The sequence below is a fragment of the Kickxella alabastrina genome, assembly GCF_025024165.1.
Source record: "Kickxella alabastrina strain RSA 675 chromosome Unknown BX661scaffold_3, whole genome shotgun sequence".
Classification (NCBI taxonomy): domain Eukaryota; kingdom Fungi; phylum Kickxellomycota; class Kickxellomycetes; order Kickxellales; family Kickxellaceae; genus Kickxella; species Kickxella alabastrina.
In genome coordinates, this window is record NW_026251474.1 from 300,696 (window position 1) to 315,635 (window position 14,940).

A 14,940-nucleotide genomic window follows, 5' to 3' on the forward strand; every position below is an offset into this window, starting at 1 on the left:
GTCACCAAATATTATGGTTTTGGGCATGTATGAGCAAAAAAGTATAATATATACACTACTATTTTCATAAGTTGTAACTAAAATTGTTCAACTTATATCTCCTCAAAAATCAAATAATGGTAAGCTGGTACTAATGATAAATTGTGAAATGTTGTTTAATTAAAATTAAAGTTAAGCATATGCCTAGTTACACATAAGCCAGAACCTTGTACTCGTCTGTGGTTCTTTCCTTATGGCCATACGGAAACGACATCCCCTTCTTGATATGCGGTGCGCACTTGCCCAGCTGCTGGGACCCCTCATACAGGGACTTTGCAATAAACAGCGGCTCACCAGTCTCCTCATGCCCAGCCTCGACAGGCCTAAACCCCTGCACAACCAGTTCATCCTTCTGCCCAACCCACTTCAAAAGACTAGCATCACCGCACAAAACCTCATATTCCCCAGATTAACCTCCTTATGGCCCCACCCGATGGCACAGCCGCCATCTTGAATGTGCTGTCCGGCTTTTCCCGGATGCAGTCCGCCCCTGTATCTTGCGCGAGCAACAAAAAGGGGGGTTCCGTCTTTCTCCACGCCACCCTGGACGGCTTGGGGTGGGATGTGGTTGTCGGAAGCCGCGACCCAGTGAACCTTGGGCTGATCCTGGGAGTACGGGGTGGGCGCATTGGCGTAGCCACCAGGCCGCTGTTGCTGCTGCTGCTGCTGATGTTGCTGTTGGTAAGGATTGGGGTTCATGTGGGGGCCGCTGTTTGGAGGTGGTGCGAATCCGCCGGGACCCATGTTGGGTTTAGGCCCAGCTCCCTGCTGGGTGTAGTTTCCGGGTGGTGGACCTTGCTGGCCGGTTCCCTGTTGGTAGTTATAGGACATTGTAGAAATGAAATAAAGGTTGGATTTTAAAAAGCAAAAAAAATAGAGTAAAGATGTAAAATTGGAGAGTTGTTGAGCAAAACAAAATTTTTGTATATTTTTATACCCGTGTGCCTGTGCGCGCCAGGTGAATATGTATATTCAATATTGAATTTACAAAAGCATAAAACCCCTACTCCGAAATACTTGATTTTTTTTTGTTCGATAAAAAGAACAATGCATTGGTGGCAAACATTTTAAATGCAAGGCGTATGTCACATTGACGAACAATCTTAACATAAAAAGCATTGAACAGGCGGACTATACACATCAAGTGTCTATAACATGTATACATTTCAGAGCGTTCGAATTATAAATGTTATATATATTTTTTTTGAAAGCATCATAGATTTTCATTTTAGTTTCCGTTCTTCAACCTATACTCCTCCCAAATCTTCTCACGCTCCTCCAAAACGCTCCTCTGGTCAACCAAAAAGAATCCTCTTACGCGCTTCTCAAACTCACTCCTCGGAAAGGCCTCATCCTCCTTATCCAAAGACACGGCAATAAATCTCCTCCCCTTCTTAATCCTGAATCCTCGTAAACCTTGACATATCCGGGTTGCATGGCAAAGAGGGTATGATCCTTGCCCATACCGACGTTCTCTCCGGGGTGGAATTTGGTTCCGCGTTGGCGCACGATGATGTTGCCGGAATTACGTACTCGTTTTGCTGCTTCTTCATTCCTAGGCGACGACCAATTGAATCGCGACCGTTGCGAGAGGATCCACCGGTCTTTTTGGACGCAAAACGCAGCTGCTGGTGGATAACTACACAGGATTCAAATGGAAAATAAAATGGAGTAGGGTGGTTTTTGTTATTAGGAATGTGGTGTAGTTTGTGGTTACGTTTTTGATGGTTTCGTAGATGTTTATGTCTATGTTTCTGCTGCCGCTGCTGCTGCTGCTTACCGGATGTCTGAGCGGACGCCGATGTTGACGAGAATATGTGCGAAACATTTTGTGAGAGTAATAAGAAAGAAAAAAAGAAGTGAAATTGAAATTGCAATAATTGGATTGGAATGTGGAAAAGAAAGTGCTAAAAAAAACACTTGATTTTTTTCTTGTGGCAAATATCCATTCCCTTTTCCTTGAAAAATTAATGATAACGCGTTGATCAGATCGGTCTGATCAGGCAGGAAAATATGCGGTCATTACTTTTTTTTGAAAGTGTATACATAAAAAATAAAGAAAAGAAAAACTGCGCAGCAAAAAAAAAAAAAATAATCTGCTTCGCCCTTTTTTGCTTTTAAAATGCACTTTGTTTATTTTATTTTCTAAAGTCTATTCATCTTTCATTTGCGTTTCTAACAAATTTATTTTAAACCCCTATAAAAATGGCTTATTTTTCTCCCTCGGCACCCTCAGCGGCACAGGAACTCCAAGAGCCACTATTTCGGGCCAAACTAAACAACATCCGGCCACTGGTCAACATGCTGCGAACAATCGGGTTCTGCCCACGAGCCCGGTGCACAATCAGTACCACAGGCTTGGTCTTTGACATTGATGAGGCACAAGCAATGGTTGCCCAAGCGTTTATCCGCACAGAGCTTTTCACCACATACAAATACAACACCAGCTTGGCCATGGCCTCGATCAGATCCAATTCACAACAGGAGGACGATGATGAAGAGGAGAAGTGGTGAGCACGTTGGAATGCAATACACAAATAAGCATTCCGCTGGATAATCTCATTGAATGCCTCATGCTGTTCTACGGACCAGGAAGTGGCGGCGGCGGCGGCGGCGGCGGGATTGGGGTGTCGAGCTTGCACCATGGCGTGGATGATTTGCGCGGAGCAACGACGGTGGAGCTGGGATTCGACGGGCCAGGCGGCGACTTCCAAGTGCTTCTGGAAGAGCGCGGGGTGATCTCCGTCTGCGGCTGCCACGTTCCAAGCCGAACGCGCAATCGACCTTGACTTTTCGCAGTCCCCAGTGATTCAACAGTTGATCATTCGATCATCTTGGCTCCAAGATGCATTTAACGAGCTTGATCCGACCAGTGACTCCATCAGTATATCGATATCCGCGCATGAGCCGTACTTTCGAATTGCCACGGTGGGGAACGGTGGGAGTACGGAGATGACGTATGCGAGGGATGAGCGTGTGTTGGACTCGTATTTTTGCAACGAGGAGGTCGAGAATAGGTTCAAGTTGGGTCTGGTTTTGAGATGCAGGAGCGCGCTGGGAATGTCGGAGAAGACGAAGGTGAGGGTTAATCGGAGGGGGTTTCTGTGCTTGCAGTTTATGGTGCCGACTGTGACGGAACAGTCGTTTGTCAATTTCGTGTTTGCGCCACTCGTGGCTACTGACGACGACGCGCAGCGATGATGGGGGGTGTTTTTCTTTTTTGTCTCTTTTCTTTTCTTCTGTTTCCTTTTTCACTTTTGTTATTTGAATTCAGCCCTTCCCCCTTTTTTTTAATTCTTGGTTAATTTTTCTAAAATGCAAGACGATGAAATCAGCAGCAGCAAACCCCGGCTGGGCGCAGCAGACGTAGACATGCTCTTCCGCACCAGCCGACTGTCACTGCGCATCCCAGACCACTCAGGCGACCATCCGCCGACACCACAGCAAATAGCATCCACGCTACCGCAGCGGCGGCATCTCCACCACGGCGAGCACGCCCAAGCGTACATTCTCTGTACAATCCCCGGCAGTACCGCCGCAGCCGAGCACTACCAGGCATCCGACCTCCAACATTTCTTTGCTCTCCTGTCCTTCCACATAGTCGGCTTCCAAGCACACAAGGGTGCGGCGAAACCACTCGGCCTCAGATCTCCAGCACTACACCGGTGCTGGATATGCACGCAGGGTGGGACGTCGGGGCGCAGTTGGCAGAGCTCCGGATGGGTCGCAGTGCTGCCTGTACCCGTTTGAATTCGAGGTCCGGTGTGGTGAGGGGGAGGAGGTGCTGGACACAGAGGAAAGTGCGCTGGTGTTTGAGATCCGCGCCGCACACAGTGCACATGCCCGGAGCATTGGCAACGGCGGCGGCGGCGGGGGGCGATCGGTCGGAGCTTTTGGAGGAACTGGCGCTGCGCGTATCCTCGATATATGCGCACCCGCATGGGCCACACACGGGACCTCCGATGGACTCTTTAGTGCTGCCACGCCGTATGGTGCAGGCGGTTGTTCCCACGCGGCCGCTGGCGGATATTTCGCACCGCATGGTGGCTTTGCCGCCGAGCTTTGGGACCGACGCGGCGCTGGTCCAGGTGGCTGTCAGTGCCGGGTGCCTGGCGTGCGATTGTGTGGGTTGACTGTGAGCTCGGACGAGTGGCATGTGGTGGAGATGGGTGGCGAAACCAAAACCAAAAGCAGCAGTGAGTGGCTGGCGATTTCTCGGCGCACGGTGGGGGGTGCTGCTGGCAGAGCGTGTTTAGGGTGAGTCCGCTGGTGGCTCGTGACGCCAGGGCGGATGCTGTGTGTGGGCTGAGGCTGCTGAATGCTGCTGCAGAGCCTCGCAGGTGCGCCGGCGACCTGGTTGTTGCTGCGAGGGTTGTGGCCGTGGATGGACGCAGTTCAACGTCAGACGGAGCTTCCGCCCGACGATTAATGACCAACTGCGGATGCCAGCGTTGGCGTTGTTGTCGGTGGATCGGCTCCGGCTCTGGCTCCGGCTCCGGCTTCAGTTCCGCAGTCGGCCTCGGTATCTGTGGGCCGCTCATCGGGGGCGTTTTCTCGCAACGAGCATATGCCACAGCCAGCACCAGAAGCACCCAGCACCACCAGCAGCCGGTTGCGGTAGGCCGCACAAAGGCCGTGTCATTGGACCATCCCAGCCATCACCATCATCGTCTTTATTTCCTGCGCGCAACCAGTCTCTGGTATCTCCACAACAGCAGCAGCAGCAGCAGCAAGGGAGACCGTCCTTGAGCACAGTACACTCTCCGTTACCCGATCCACCTGCTGCTGATGCTGCTGCCACTAACGCTGGGATCAGAGACTAAGGGCCGCCACGTTCAATGTTCCTAGCCGTACAACTTCGGGTCCTCGCTCGTCTATTGCGTATCCGCCGCCGCGTGCCTCCATGTCCACTGTGCCTATGCCGGTGACGACAGCAACAGCGGTGGCGGATCGGCGGCCGTCATTGGCCATGAGGTCGCGGAGACCCAGTCTGGCATCCTCTCTCAAGCCCCTGCCCTCATCCTCCTTCTCCCAGCAGCAGCAGCATCAGCAGAATAATAATAATAACATCGCGGGATCTCTGCAATTATCCTTCGAGGCTCCCCCAAGGTCAATTTGGGCGAAGAGCTGACCGTGCGCGTGTACATATCAAACCATACGGACACGCAGTACACGCACCTGTGCCTCGTCGACGTGCATGCTGAAGGAGGGGAGGAGGACCTGGATCACGGGCTGATGTCGCTGGATCATTGCACGGATGTGCCGCCATTGTGGCCCGGTGAGTCTGTCTTTGTCGCACTGCAGTATATTGCAGCGGCTCCGCTTTTTCACTCTATTCGCACTCTTCAGTTGATTGACGCTGACCAGCATTTAGCCACCATAGAGTCTCCGTTTGTCGTTTACATTGAATAAACGAGAAGAAAAACTGTAGCAAAAGCTTAAAGGGAGATAAATGGGTTATTTGGACATGTGGACGACAGCGCGGATGCAGTTGGAGCTACGCATGGCCTCAAGGCCCTTGTTGATATCGTCCAGGTCAAACTCGTGTGTGACGTAGTCGTCGATATTCAGCTTGTTGTCCAAGTACATTCTGACAAACTCCGGCAGCTGCGACCTCCCCTTGACACCGCCAAACGCCGACCCCATCCATACTCTACCAGTGACCAGCATAAACGGTCTAGTCTTGATCTCCTGTCCGGACGCCGCCACACTGATAATGATGCTCTTGCCCCATCCCTTATGGCAGCACTCGAGGGCCGCCCGCATGACGTCGACGTTACCGCCGCTGCACTCAAAGCTGTAGTCGACGCCGCCGTCATAGTTGTCCACGATGACCTGCTGGATAGGTTTGTCACCAAAGTCCTTGGGGTTGATGAAATCCGTGGCTCCAAACTTTTTGGCCATTTCAAATTTGTCCGGATTCACGTCAATTGCCAGGATACGGCTGGCGCCGGCAGCCACGGCGCCCTGAATAACCGACAACCCAATAGCGCCGCAACCAAACACCGCCACTATCGCGCCAGCCTCAACTTTGGCCGAGTAATTAACAGCGCCCCACCCGGTAGGAATCCCGCAGCCCAGCAGGCAAAGCCTATCCAGTCTCGCCTCCTTATCAACCTTGGCACACGAGATCTCGCACACCACCGTGTACTCACTGAATGTCGACGTCCCCATATAATGGTAAATTGGCTGCCCACGGCAAGTAAACCTTGTGGTGCCATCGGGCATTTCACCGCGACCCTGTGTTTCGCGCACTACGGAGCAGAGATTGGTCTTGTTGCTCTTACAGAACTTGCACTGCTTGCATTCTGGCGTGTACAGGGGAACGACGTGATCTCCAGGTTGGACTGTGGTGACACCTTCGCCGACTGACTCGACGATGCAGCCGCCCTCGTGCCCGAGGATCGCTGGGAACTTACCTTCGGCGTCTTGCCCTGAGAGCGTGTAAGCGTCAGTGTGGCACAGTCCGGTTGCGAGCACCTTGAGACGCACCTCACCTGCCTACTTTTATATACTTTTATATATAACGGATGTTTGCTTGGTATGTTGATGAGCGTGTACGCATATTGAATTCAATGTAAGGAGGAGTGTTTTGTTGCATAAAAAAGTAGCCGCAACTGCTATGCATTCTTTTCTCTTACCTTTGGCGGAGCAACCTCAATCTCCTCAATGCCTAATCATTAACGAGAAAAAAGAAGGAAAGTTATAAAAAAATAGTATAACTTTAGTATGCAACAAAAAAAGTGTACAGGGTGGTGTTTTTTTGATTGCGCATTTCAAATTATTTACTTACTCAGTGGCTTCCCCGCCTCCCATGCAACAGCCGCCTTGCACTTGATGGTCTACCGTTATAATGCAGCAAAATATAGTTTATGCAGTTTGAGTCATATAAAACAAAAACCCATGCTTATCTCTGTACTGTAAAATTGTGCCCAATACGAGCTTTTGGCTCTAGTGTACCTTTCCTACGAACGACATTTTTTTCCTTAGCTAAAAAAGTTGTGATTTGAAAAGTGATGTAGAGCTGTGAATTCACAAGACAGAAAAAGATATTCAAATAAAAGAAATAGGAGAGAAAACAACGTGTGCCCATTTTTGTTTTATTCTCCGGCATACGACATCAAGAATGTGCAAAGTAGAATAAAAAAGGTGCTTGAAATACATTTGAATCAGCGGGTCAGTAAATAGGTTTAGGGGATGGAAAAAATGAAGATGCAAAAGATCATCGCAGCCATACCTTTTTCAACTTCCTTTAAATTAATGCTCATGAATCGAGCAAGCATTTGTTTACTTTTTCTTGTTTATTTTTTTTTGCAGTCTGCGACAAAAACCAAAACATTTAAATTTTAATCTGCTCAGCTTATTTTCATTAATATCCCACACATTGTTCCGTATCTCATTCACATGTCTTTGGTTCCGCCCTTGGGTGATATTTTTTGTTTGAACACATTGCACAAAATTCAGAATAATAGTAACGTGTAATAAAATATAAAGTAACTGATACTGTTCCAGCTTCTAAAAAAACCAATTATTCATGCATATCGTCAATATATTAAAAATAAATAAATAATGGCCAGAATTCACAATATTGTATTTACTGTCGACGGTTTTCCCTTCTATTTGGTTAGATGTGCGTGGCTTTTTTTCCAAGGATTGCAAGACAATTTTTTTGTAAAGCAGTTAGTGGCGTATTAAAAAATTTTATCCCGTACACAGTGGCATAACCTTCCGATTCTTAGTGTGGAAACATAAAGGAATTAGACATTTTGGTTACTCTTGCTTCTTTATCTTGAGATTTTTGACTTTCAATATTCATTATATATATTTTTGTACTAAAAAATCACAATAATGTTGGCCGGTGCCGGATTCTTAACCGTTATACTTTTGCTGCCAGGTACAGTTACCCAATGCAATGAACACATATTTGGCGCTATACGTACAAATTGACGAAACAAAAGGTTTCAAAATAGATAATATTGTAAATTAATGTCTAAACTATTAAATTGTATTGATATATAAAACTCGCTTCTTTATATAAACACTTGTAGCTCACGCTGTGACGCTGGGCACCTCTGTCGAGCATATTGGCCTGCTGATTGGCCTTGCTAACAGCTGTACAGTGATGGGATCCATTCTCCTTCATCACTTTGTCAAGGCCTACGGTCACCTGAATGGAATGGTCTTAATCCACATGATTGCCTGCCTAGCAACAAGCCTCATATGGTTTTCAGCAAACACCTACAACGCCCTGAGTCTCTTTACCGTAGTATTCTGCATGTCCGCAGGCTCCATTGTCCCCATGTACCCGATGGGACAGTTGGAGACTAAGGATAAGGAAAGCTGGTTGTTGGGTGGCGCACAGGTGGTCAAATGGGCTACTCTCACTACTGCGGTTGCTATCCCTCTACTTAAGGTGTTCTATATTGATTGGGCCATGTTTTATTTGACCTCGCATTGGATTAAGCCCGCAATATTTTTGGTCACCGCTGGGTATGTTAGTGCTACTATTGGTTTGTTAGTTTTGAGGTTTCCTTGTCGCCTCATTTCAGGGCTAGACTGTAGGGTGGTCTATACATGTCCCTTATTTTTCTTATATTATTTTCTTTTTAACATAATCTACAATATAATATTGTTTAATTTCTGTTACTCATTGTTGTTTTGAAAACAATTAAACAAATTAATAAAGTTTTTTATTTGAAAAGAAATAAAGGATGATATGAAACAAAATTTATAATTGTAATTTAATAATGAAAGCATTATTCTTGTTTTTTCTTATGTTTAATCCAAAAATAAAAATGAACATGACAATACATGTCCCCTTTTTATTTTTAAAATTTTTTGCTAAATTTTAAAATAACCCATTTGAAAACAATACATTATTGTTTTGAATTTGCTTGTTATGCATTTGTACATTTCAATAATCCATATCTGGTCGCGCTCAGAATACATTTTGCAATAACGGATTCTTTAAAAAATAAATATTTTGAACAATATCCTTATATCAGAGTACAAATAACAATAATAAAAAATAGGTAGTATTAAAATAAAGAAAAACAGATAAAAAAAATATAAACATTCAAGGGCCAACATATTTTAAAATATAATTTTTTATTGTTCCTCGATAAATCATTTTCCTTAATTTTTGAGCATTTGCCACTAAGCCATTATCATTGTTAATGTTTGCAATTAAGCGTACTTAGCATTTTGCACAGCCACTTCTTGTTTTTATGTGCCGGTTTGTTTTTGCATTTTGGATTTGATGGGAAAAAATAGACAGTGCATTGCGGCATTTGAGACACAAAAAATTGTTTTGTGCTTCCATTTCTCATTTTTTTGTTGTTGAAAAGAAAAACCTGCACGCAAGCCTCTTGACCTGTTTAAATCCAATCTACTTTAAAAACTCAGATACTATTGTGCCAAAACACGTTTTTGGACCGATATTCTTTCAGGTATCGGGGAAAGCGACCAGCCGATATTATCTGTGCCAAAGTGCAAATGTATGCCAAAGCTAAAAATACGGGCAATTATTCGCTATTTGCCGAGATTTTAAAAGATAAAACAAAAAACTATTTTCTGCGGCAAGTCGAGCACATCAATGTCTGCGCCAAAACAATAACAAAAAACCAGATGAAAATAGATTTATTGAGCAAGATATAAAACAAGTAAAAGAAAAACTAAAGTTTAAGATATACAAAAACATTTAGCCATGTGATTAGGTCCCACAAAACTGCTGACCAGCCTCGACTGGCTGGTGGCTGCGCACAGTTCCACCCCCATTCGCAGCGCTCGGCGCAACGTCAGGCACCACTGATCGATCGCCGCTCGCATTATCCAATTTATTAACCCACACACACATATCATCATGGCGGCAGTTGCAAACAGCGGCCACACCGTGCGCAAGATCGGCGACCAGCGGCGCCCCGTGCTCAAGCACGCGCTCGACAAGCCCTTCACCACACCGTGGCCCACTGCCACACCGGCACTGCAGTGCGAGATTGTTGACGCCCTGTGTGCGGCACTGCAGCCGGTTGGCGCGTACTTTGCTGAGTCGCGGCGCATTTCCAAGCAGAAAAGCCTGCAAAGCGCCGCTCCGCCCAGAAAGCAGCCAAAGCAGCCAAAGCAGCTAATAAAGCAAAATCGCAAAAGAACAAGGATGAAAAAAAGGGCCAGCAGGCAGCGTCAGCGCAGACCACCTATGCTACTTCTGCTGCTGCTGGTGTGCGCCAGCAGATAGCCGACAGCATGGAGACCGACAGTACCGAGGCTGCCAAGGCCGGATTGGCCCTGCTCGACTATATTGTCATTGGAATCAACAGCACAACGCGCTCACTCGAGAAACAGGCGCGGCAAAGCAGCACAAGGCTGACCTGGCGTTGGTTGTTGTGTGCAAGGGTGATGTGGAGCCGCAAATGATCGCCCATCTTCCAGCGCTGGCGCACGCGGCCCAGGCGGCCAGCTCAAATTCTGCCGAGCACAGCGATGGTCCTGGGCTTCGGCTTGTTGCTGTGGGCAAGGGCTCAGAGCAGAGGCTGGCGGCGGCAGTTGGACAGCAGCGGGTGACTGTGCTGGGGATTAGGTCTGGATCGCCGCAGCTCGATTCAATTTTGGAAAAGGCACGTGCGGGCATTCTGGCACCAGTCGTGCCCTGGATTGGGGCTGGCATCAGCATGGGCGGCAGCATGAGCAGCAGCAGTGCAGATCTTGCAAAGCCTGGGCTCAAAGCAATGGCTGCGCTCGAGCTGCATACAACAGCGCCCACTCTGAACAGGCAGCAAAACGCAAAGGCCAAGGCCAAAGCCAACCCCGCTGCCGAAGCCGCCAATGCTGGCAAAGATTGCTCGGAGAATGCACCCGCGACAGCAGGCCCAAAAAAGCGCAAACAGGAGTTGCGTGCAAACACAACGAATAGCAAAAGGACAAAAGTACACAACAACAGTGTCCCTTAAAATGCCGGTTACTAAAATTGTAATCTGTACAAGAACACGGGCAAAGTGCTAGCTGCGCTGATTATTCTTGTGGATAATCGTGTTTTTTATATTAATGTTTCTTGTGAATTGGCTCGGGTCGTCACTTTTTAAATAACCTTATTCGTTGGGCTTTAGCTGCAAACGACAAAATATGTTTACCATGTGCATTTCAGCTGTTATTACATAAATACACATTGTTAATCAAAGCATATATTTAACTAATTTTTCGATTAATGTTTGAATTTTTTTAAAAAATTTTCAACAAGGGTACGGCATTAGCTGTATTCTCATTTTTATTTGCTTGTGCTGAAATAATAATGCCAGCATATTATTTGTGGAAATTTAATAAATTATTATCAAAATATAAATGAAAATACTTCAGAAATACTTCATAATGAGCCAAAATGTAATTTTTATAAATATACATATACCATGTGCATCTCAACCAAAGTTTCAGTTTAATGTAATTTTTTTTAGAAAATCACTTATTTGAATACAAAACATATGCGCTTAATATCAATCGGCAATGTGATTTGTAGTTCGCATGCTCCAAATATATATGGGAATGCCATTTCGAGAGTATACTACCTGTCAATAAAAAGTGTTCTATTTATTCATATGACCAACGTTTTCCTGTTTAATGACACCTTGTGAGATATATTACTAGTTGTCCCTTATCCGGGTTTTACCATTTTTGAAATGAATATAAGATTGTGGCACAACACGCAATGCAGACATACTGAATAACATATCATTTAGCTATTGTGAGGCACAGTGGCTGTCAGTAAGTACCGCTGGGCACTGGCGTACCTAGCAGCAAAGCAAGCATACATATGCAGTGCACTTCAGCGATGTTTATTTTTTGCATTTGTAAAGTGCTCCCCGTGTTTTAAATCGGAAGCATCAAAGTGGAATGACACCATTTGTTGAGAACTGCACAGTATGTCATTAAATACTGGAGGGTGGATTAAATATACGTTGAATAAAATGCCTAACATTAATACCCTATTTTTTAAAACTCCTCACTAGTTGAGACGCGGGCGCAAGGAAGCCAGCTGCCGCATGTCTTCGCTATTCATCCTGGGAACTCCATCTGCAGCAACAGCTGTTGATGCTGGCTGCTTCTTCCATGGAGCATTTAGTGACTGGTCGGCAGCGGCAGTGGCAGTGGCAGTGGCGGGCGTACCATCGAGCTTTTCAATTGATGGCAGTCTAACTACAGTTGAATCGCGGCGTGTGGATGTTGCGGCTTGCTGGTGGTGGGGGTTGTCAGTGTCAGCGCGCGAGATTACAGATGAAGAGCTGTCGTCCATGTGGATCATTAGACCATTGGTGCTGCTATTGTGCACACCAGCGGCCGAGGGATTGTAGAACCTATGGTGATTGTCACCTGGGTGGATCATTGGTCTCTCGTTATATTGTGAGCTTGGCTCCACTGACAATTGTCCGACTGGCAAAAAATGGGATGCGCTGGGCAAGCGTGCCGACCCATGGGCTAGCGGTTGGCTTGATTGTTGTTGCTGGTGATGATGATATTGCGAGTCGTGAGTTTTGCTGTTATAATAGTTCTGGCCTGCAAAAGTGCTTCCAGACGGGATCGGCGCTGTCTTCCACATGGCTGATGGATACGAGTGCGCGTGGCTTCCGTACGCGGCGCCGGCACCTGTTGGGTGAAAGTCAGTAGATCCGCGGCCAATCTCGTAAGTCGGAGCGCGGACGCTGTAGTGCACACTGGCTGGAGTGAGAGCATTAAGTTGCAATTTTGGTGCATGCAGTTGCCGTTGTGAGCCGTGCGTCGGCATTGCACCGCTCAACTTTACCACCGACGGAGTCGACTCTGCCGCAGCCGACGGCGTGTAGCTCCTTGGTATAGGGGTGGGCTGCACACCCGGAAAAGGCGTGCCTTGAGGGTTGGCGTCGTTATCATCTCCGTTGTGCTGATATCCCTGTGATGGGTAGCTAGAAGGACCCTGCAAAGTAGGGGCATTGACGTGACGAACTGGGCCAGCATATGGCCCGTAGTTGGGATACCTGAAAACCTCATTTCGGTAAGAGCGGGAGCGCTTTTCTATAGTCATGGATGAGCGTACGTAGGCAGGCGGCCCATTTCTGGTGATGATTGGCGCTTCGGGCAATGTTGGATCCCACGGACGAGTTTCTGCTGATGCGCGACCACGACCATTGCCATAACGTTCGACGCGGCCCATTCCATGGCCAATTTCGGGATAGCGATCCTCAAAGACCTGGATCCCGGCAAAGCGCGAATCATTCGTCGGCGATCCTAGGCAGCCGGCCTTCAAATCCTCGCGCGAATAATAGCAAACAAGGTGCAATCTGCGTTTGTCGTTTGTGCACAGCGACAGCGCCTTTTTAATCAGGCCTTGCTTCTTTTGCATGATGTTGGGCGGGCAAAGGTCGTAGGACTGAAAAGGTGACGACTCTATCTGGCCGCTGCGAGGCGAGTTGCGCGAGCTGCTTCCGTTGTTAGTAGTGTTTTTGTTAATAAATTGGTGCCGGCGTCCCTCTATCTCGTAGTATATCAGGAAGCAGCCGTGGACCCGGGATGGCGACCATGTGCGTCCGTCGGTCCATCTCCGCATGCCTGTTTCTTCCTCATCCCAGACATACACTGCTCCGGAGCGGATGTTTTGGCGCTCACGGTCGCTAAACCGGCGTTGCACGCGAGAAAGAAACCCATTGTTGCATGCCTCAAATATAAGCAGGGCGTCGTGGGCGGTGTCGATGAAGCCGTGGTATGTTTCTGCCATTATTTAATTTTAAAGAATAATCAAGAAAAATGCGGGTGTATGATAACTGGCTAAAAAAAATAAAGACGGACAAGTGCGCACAAAAGTGAAAGGATGAATAAAATAAAGTACGGATTGTATTTGAAGTGGCTGTCCTTATGTCAGGAGACCAATATTATTGATATACCCTTGTGTATAGATGGTGGCTGGAAAAATAGACAATATATGAAGGATATGTAGGGGAAATTGGTGTACGAAAGTAGAAAAATAAAAATTGACAAAGAAAGAACTAAAGACAAAATAATAAAAACGAACGAAAAAAGAGGGATTGAATGAATGAAAAATATTTAATAAAATGAATATACTTGAGCAAATATTTTGAGACTAGTGATTATGATGGGGATGTAAATAAAGCCAAAAGATTAAATAAGTCCAATGCAAGTCACAGATAATTTTTTAAGCCCAGCTAGTGTCCTTTTAAACCAATAAAAATAACCAGGTTGATGTAAGCAAAATGAGGGCTATGACAGAAAACGGCAGGCAAAGGTTGAAATGAGGCTGACTGATGTGTAGCGCAGGAACTGTGGTGGTGTTTGGGGTGAAGTATGCTAGGAAACGTAAAAAAATTATATTTAAAAAGTGAGGGATTGCTAATGAAGTCCAGAAACAAAGTGAGTCGGGTATTGTGTTCAATTTGGAAGCGTTTTGTGCTAGAAGGAAAAGTTGGAAAAACTGGACAGCAAAAGAAAAAGTGGGATGCTGAAAAAAGCTACAAAAGGCAAAAAATAGTGGCGAGGAATGTCGAAAACAGGTGCTTTAGTGAAGCTTATATTGATCTGGCACATTCTGCCTCGCCGCAATTCTATTCTTTTTATATATGAACACGCAGTTTGCAGATAATTCCCTTCTTTGGGTGCTTTTTGGAGCTACCGACACCCACTGGTCGACAAACCCCCCTTTCTCTTGTAATCCTATTTTGGCATTTTCTTGCGCAGAGGATGCAGCAATAAGCATGTAGAGATTTCCCAAAATGGGTTTTTTTCTTCTTTCTTGTTTGACTGCATGAGGTCCGCAAACAAGTAAATTTTTTTGCAAGGATAAAGAGGCTATGCAAGCAATACAGAAAATGATGCTTTCTGTCTGGCTTACCAGTCTGAGTACACCTTGTTTTATGCTGCTGTTTTTTT

At 46.4% G+C, this 14,940-nt stretch overlaps 9 protein-coding genes across 9 annotated transcripts; 4 read left to right on the plus strand and 5 right to left on the minus strand.

The window, feature by feature from the left end:
* Window positions 1–15: 15 nt before the first annotated feature.
* BX661DRAFT_177374 (uncharacterized protein) lies at window positions 16–934 on the minus strand. Its single transcript, XM_051534619.1, has 2 exons — window positions 424–934; window positions 16–391 (listed from the first exon to the last, which is right to left on the minus strand). The coding sequence occupies exons 1-2, from the start codon at window positions 868–870 to the stop codon at window positions 188–190; spliced, it is 651 nt and encodes a 216-aa protein (XP_051394085.1). The 5' UTR covers window positions 871–934; the 3' UTR covers window positions 16–187.
* A 247-nt stretch (window positions 935–1,181) lies between these two features.
* Window positions 1,182–2,073, minus strand: BX661DRAFT_177375 (uncharacterized protein). The gene is made up of 4 exons (XM_051534620.1): window positions 1,849–2,073; window positions 1,569–1,678; window positions 1,456–1,512; window positions 1,182–1,432 (listed from the first exon to the last, which is right to left on the minus strand). Exons 1-4 carry the CDS (start codon window positions 1,865–1,867, stop codon window positions 1,268–1,270), a joined length of 351 nt encoding a protein of 116 aa, XP_051394086.1. The 5' UTR covers window positions 1,868–2,073; the 3' UTR covers window positions 1,182–1,267.
* Window positions 2,074–2,244: 171 nt separating this feature from the next.
* On the plus strand, window positions 2,245–3,240 carry BX661DRAFT_196215 (Rad1/Rec1/Rad17; the record flags this gene model as incomplete). Its single annotated transcript, XM_051538035.1, has 4 exons — window positions 2,245–2,549; window positions 2,582–2,774; window positions 2,807–2,837; window positions 2,885–3,240. The coding sequence occupies 4 exons, from the start codon at window positions 2,245–2,247 to the stop codon at window positions 3,238–3,240; spliced, it is 885 nt and encodes a 294-aa protein (XP_051394087.1).
* Window positions 3,241–3,277: 37 nt separating this feature from the next.
* Window positions 3,278–3,900, plus strand: BX661DRAFT_64293 (uncharacterized protein). Its single transcript, XM_051539360.1, has one exon. The coding sequence runs from the start codon at window positions 3,355–3,357 to the stop codon at window positions 3,787–3,789; it is 435 nt and encodes a 144-aa protein (XP_051394088.1). The 5' UTR covers window positions 3,278–3,354; the 3' UTR covers window positions 3,790–3,900.
* Window positions 3,900–4,927, minus strand: BX661DRAFT_64250 (uncharacterized protein). Its single transcript, XM_051539359.1, has one exon. It carries the CDS (start codon window positions 4,578–4,580, stop codon window positions 4,011–4,013), a length of 570 nt encoding a protein of 189 aa, XP_051394089.1. The 5' UTR covers window positions 4,581–4,927; the 3' UTR covers window positions 3,900–4,010.
* Window positions 4,928–5,417: 490 nt separating this feature from the next.
* BX661DRAFT_177380 (alcohol dehydrogenase GroES domain protein) lies at window positions 5,418–7,139 on the minus strand. The gene is made up of 4 exons (XM_051534621.1): window positions 7,000–7,139; window positions 6,833–6,881; window positions 6,681–6,712; window positions 5,418–6,540 (listed from the first exon to the last, which is right to left on the minus strand). Exons 1-4 carry the CDS (start codon window positions 7,015–7,017, stop codon window positions 5,497–5,499), a joined length of 1,143 nt encoding a protein of 380 aa, XP_051394090.1. The 5' UTR covers window positions 7,018–7,139; the 3' UTR covers window positions 5,418–5,496.
* Window positions 7,140–7,829: 690 nt separating this feature from the next.
* On the plus strand, window positions 7,830–8,601 carry BX661DRAFT_203339 (uncharacterized protein; the record flags this gene model as incomplete). The annotated part of the gene is made up of 3 exons (XM_051538525.1): window positions 7,830–7,933; window positions 8,088–8,529; window positions 8,559–8,601. The coding sequence occupies exons 1-3, from the start codon at window positions 7,888–7,890 to the stop codon at window positions 8,599–8,601; spliced, it is 531 nt and encodes a 176-aa protein (XP_051394091.1). The 5' UTR covers window positions 7,830–7,887.
* A 1,154-nt stretch (window positions 8,602–9,755) lies between these two features.
* Window positions 9,756–11,214, plus strand: BX661DRAFT_177384 (uncharacterized protein). Its single transcript, XM_051534622.1, has 3 exons — window positions 9,756–10,066; window positions 10,123–10,338; window positions 10,395–11,214. Exons 1-3 carry the CDS (start codon window positions 9,902–9,904, stop codon window positions 10,983–10,985), a joined length of 972 nt encoding a protein of 323 aa, XP_051394092.1. The 5' UTR covers window positions 9,756–9,901; the 3' UTR covers window positions 10,986–11,214.
* Window positions 11,215–13,222: 2,008 nt separating this feature from the next.
* On the minus strand, window positions 13,223–13,774 carry BX661DRAFT_140280 (gluconate transport inducer 1/Pac2; the record flags this gene model as incomplete). Its single annotated transcript, XM_051532833.1, has 1 exon — window positions 13,223–13,774. A coding segment is annotated over one exon (552 nt), but the record flags the coding sequence as incomplete, so codon positions are not given.
* Between the last annotated feature and the right edge of the window lie 1,166 nt (window positions 13,775–14,940).

What these genes read in the sequence shown, in the direction of transcription:
- BX661DRAFT_177374 (XM_051534619.1), bottom strand. Translation starts at nt 870, where the DNA reads ATGTCCTATAACTACCAACAGGGAACCGGCCAGCAAGGTCCACCACCC. An exon ending in GGAATATGAGGTTTTGTGCG is followed by an intron (nt 392 to 423) that starts GTGATGCTAGTC and finishes TGGGTTGGGCAG; the next exon opens with AAGGATGAACTGGTTGTGCA.
- BX661DRAFT_177375 (XM_051534620.1), bottom strand. An exon ending in AGAAGCAGCAAAACGAGTAC is followed by an intron (nt 1,513 to 1,568) that starts GTAATTCCGGCA and finishes CACCCCGGAGAG; the next exon opens with AACGTCGGTATGGGCAAGGA.
- BX661DRAFT_64293 (XM_051539360.1), top strand. Translation starts at nt 3,355, where the DNA reads ATGCAAGACGATGAAATCAGCAGCAGCAAACCCCGGCTGGGCGCAGCA.
- BX661DRAFT_64250 (XM_051539359.1), bottom strand. Translation starts at nt 4,580, where the DNA reads ATGAGCGGCCCACAGATACCGAGGCCGACTGCGGAACTGAAGCCGGAG.
- BX661DRAFT_177380 (XM_051534621.1), bottom strand. An exon ending in GGAGGCGGGGAAGCCACTGA is followed by an intron (nt 6,713 to 6,832) that starts GTAAGTAAATAA and finishes GTTAATGATTAG; the next exon opens with GCATTGAGGAGATTGAGGTT. An exon ending in TTGAGGTTGCTCCGCCAAAG is followed by an intron (nt 6,541 to 6,680) that starts GTAAGAGAAAAG and finishes ATATAAAAGTAG; the next exon opens with GCAGGTGAGGTGCGTCTCAA.
- BX661DRAFT_177384 (XM_051534622.1), top strand. Translation starts at nt 9,902, where the DNA reads ATGGCGGCAGTTGCAAACAGCGGCCACACCGTGCGCAAGATCGGCGAC. An exon ending in TGTGTGCGGCACTGCAGCCG is followed by an intron (nt 10,067 to 10,122) that starts GTTGGCGCGTAC and finishes AAGCCTGCAAAG; the next exon opens with CGCCGCTCCGCCCAGAAAGC. An exon ending in TGGCCCTGCTCGACTATATT is followed by an intron (nt 10,339 to 10,394) that starts GTCATTGGAATC and finishes GCGGCAAAGCAG; the next exon opens with CACAAGGCTGACCTGGCGTT.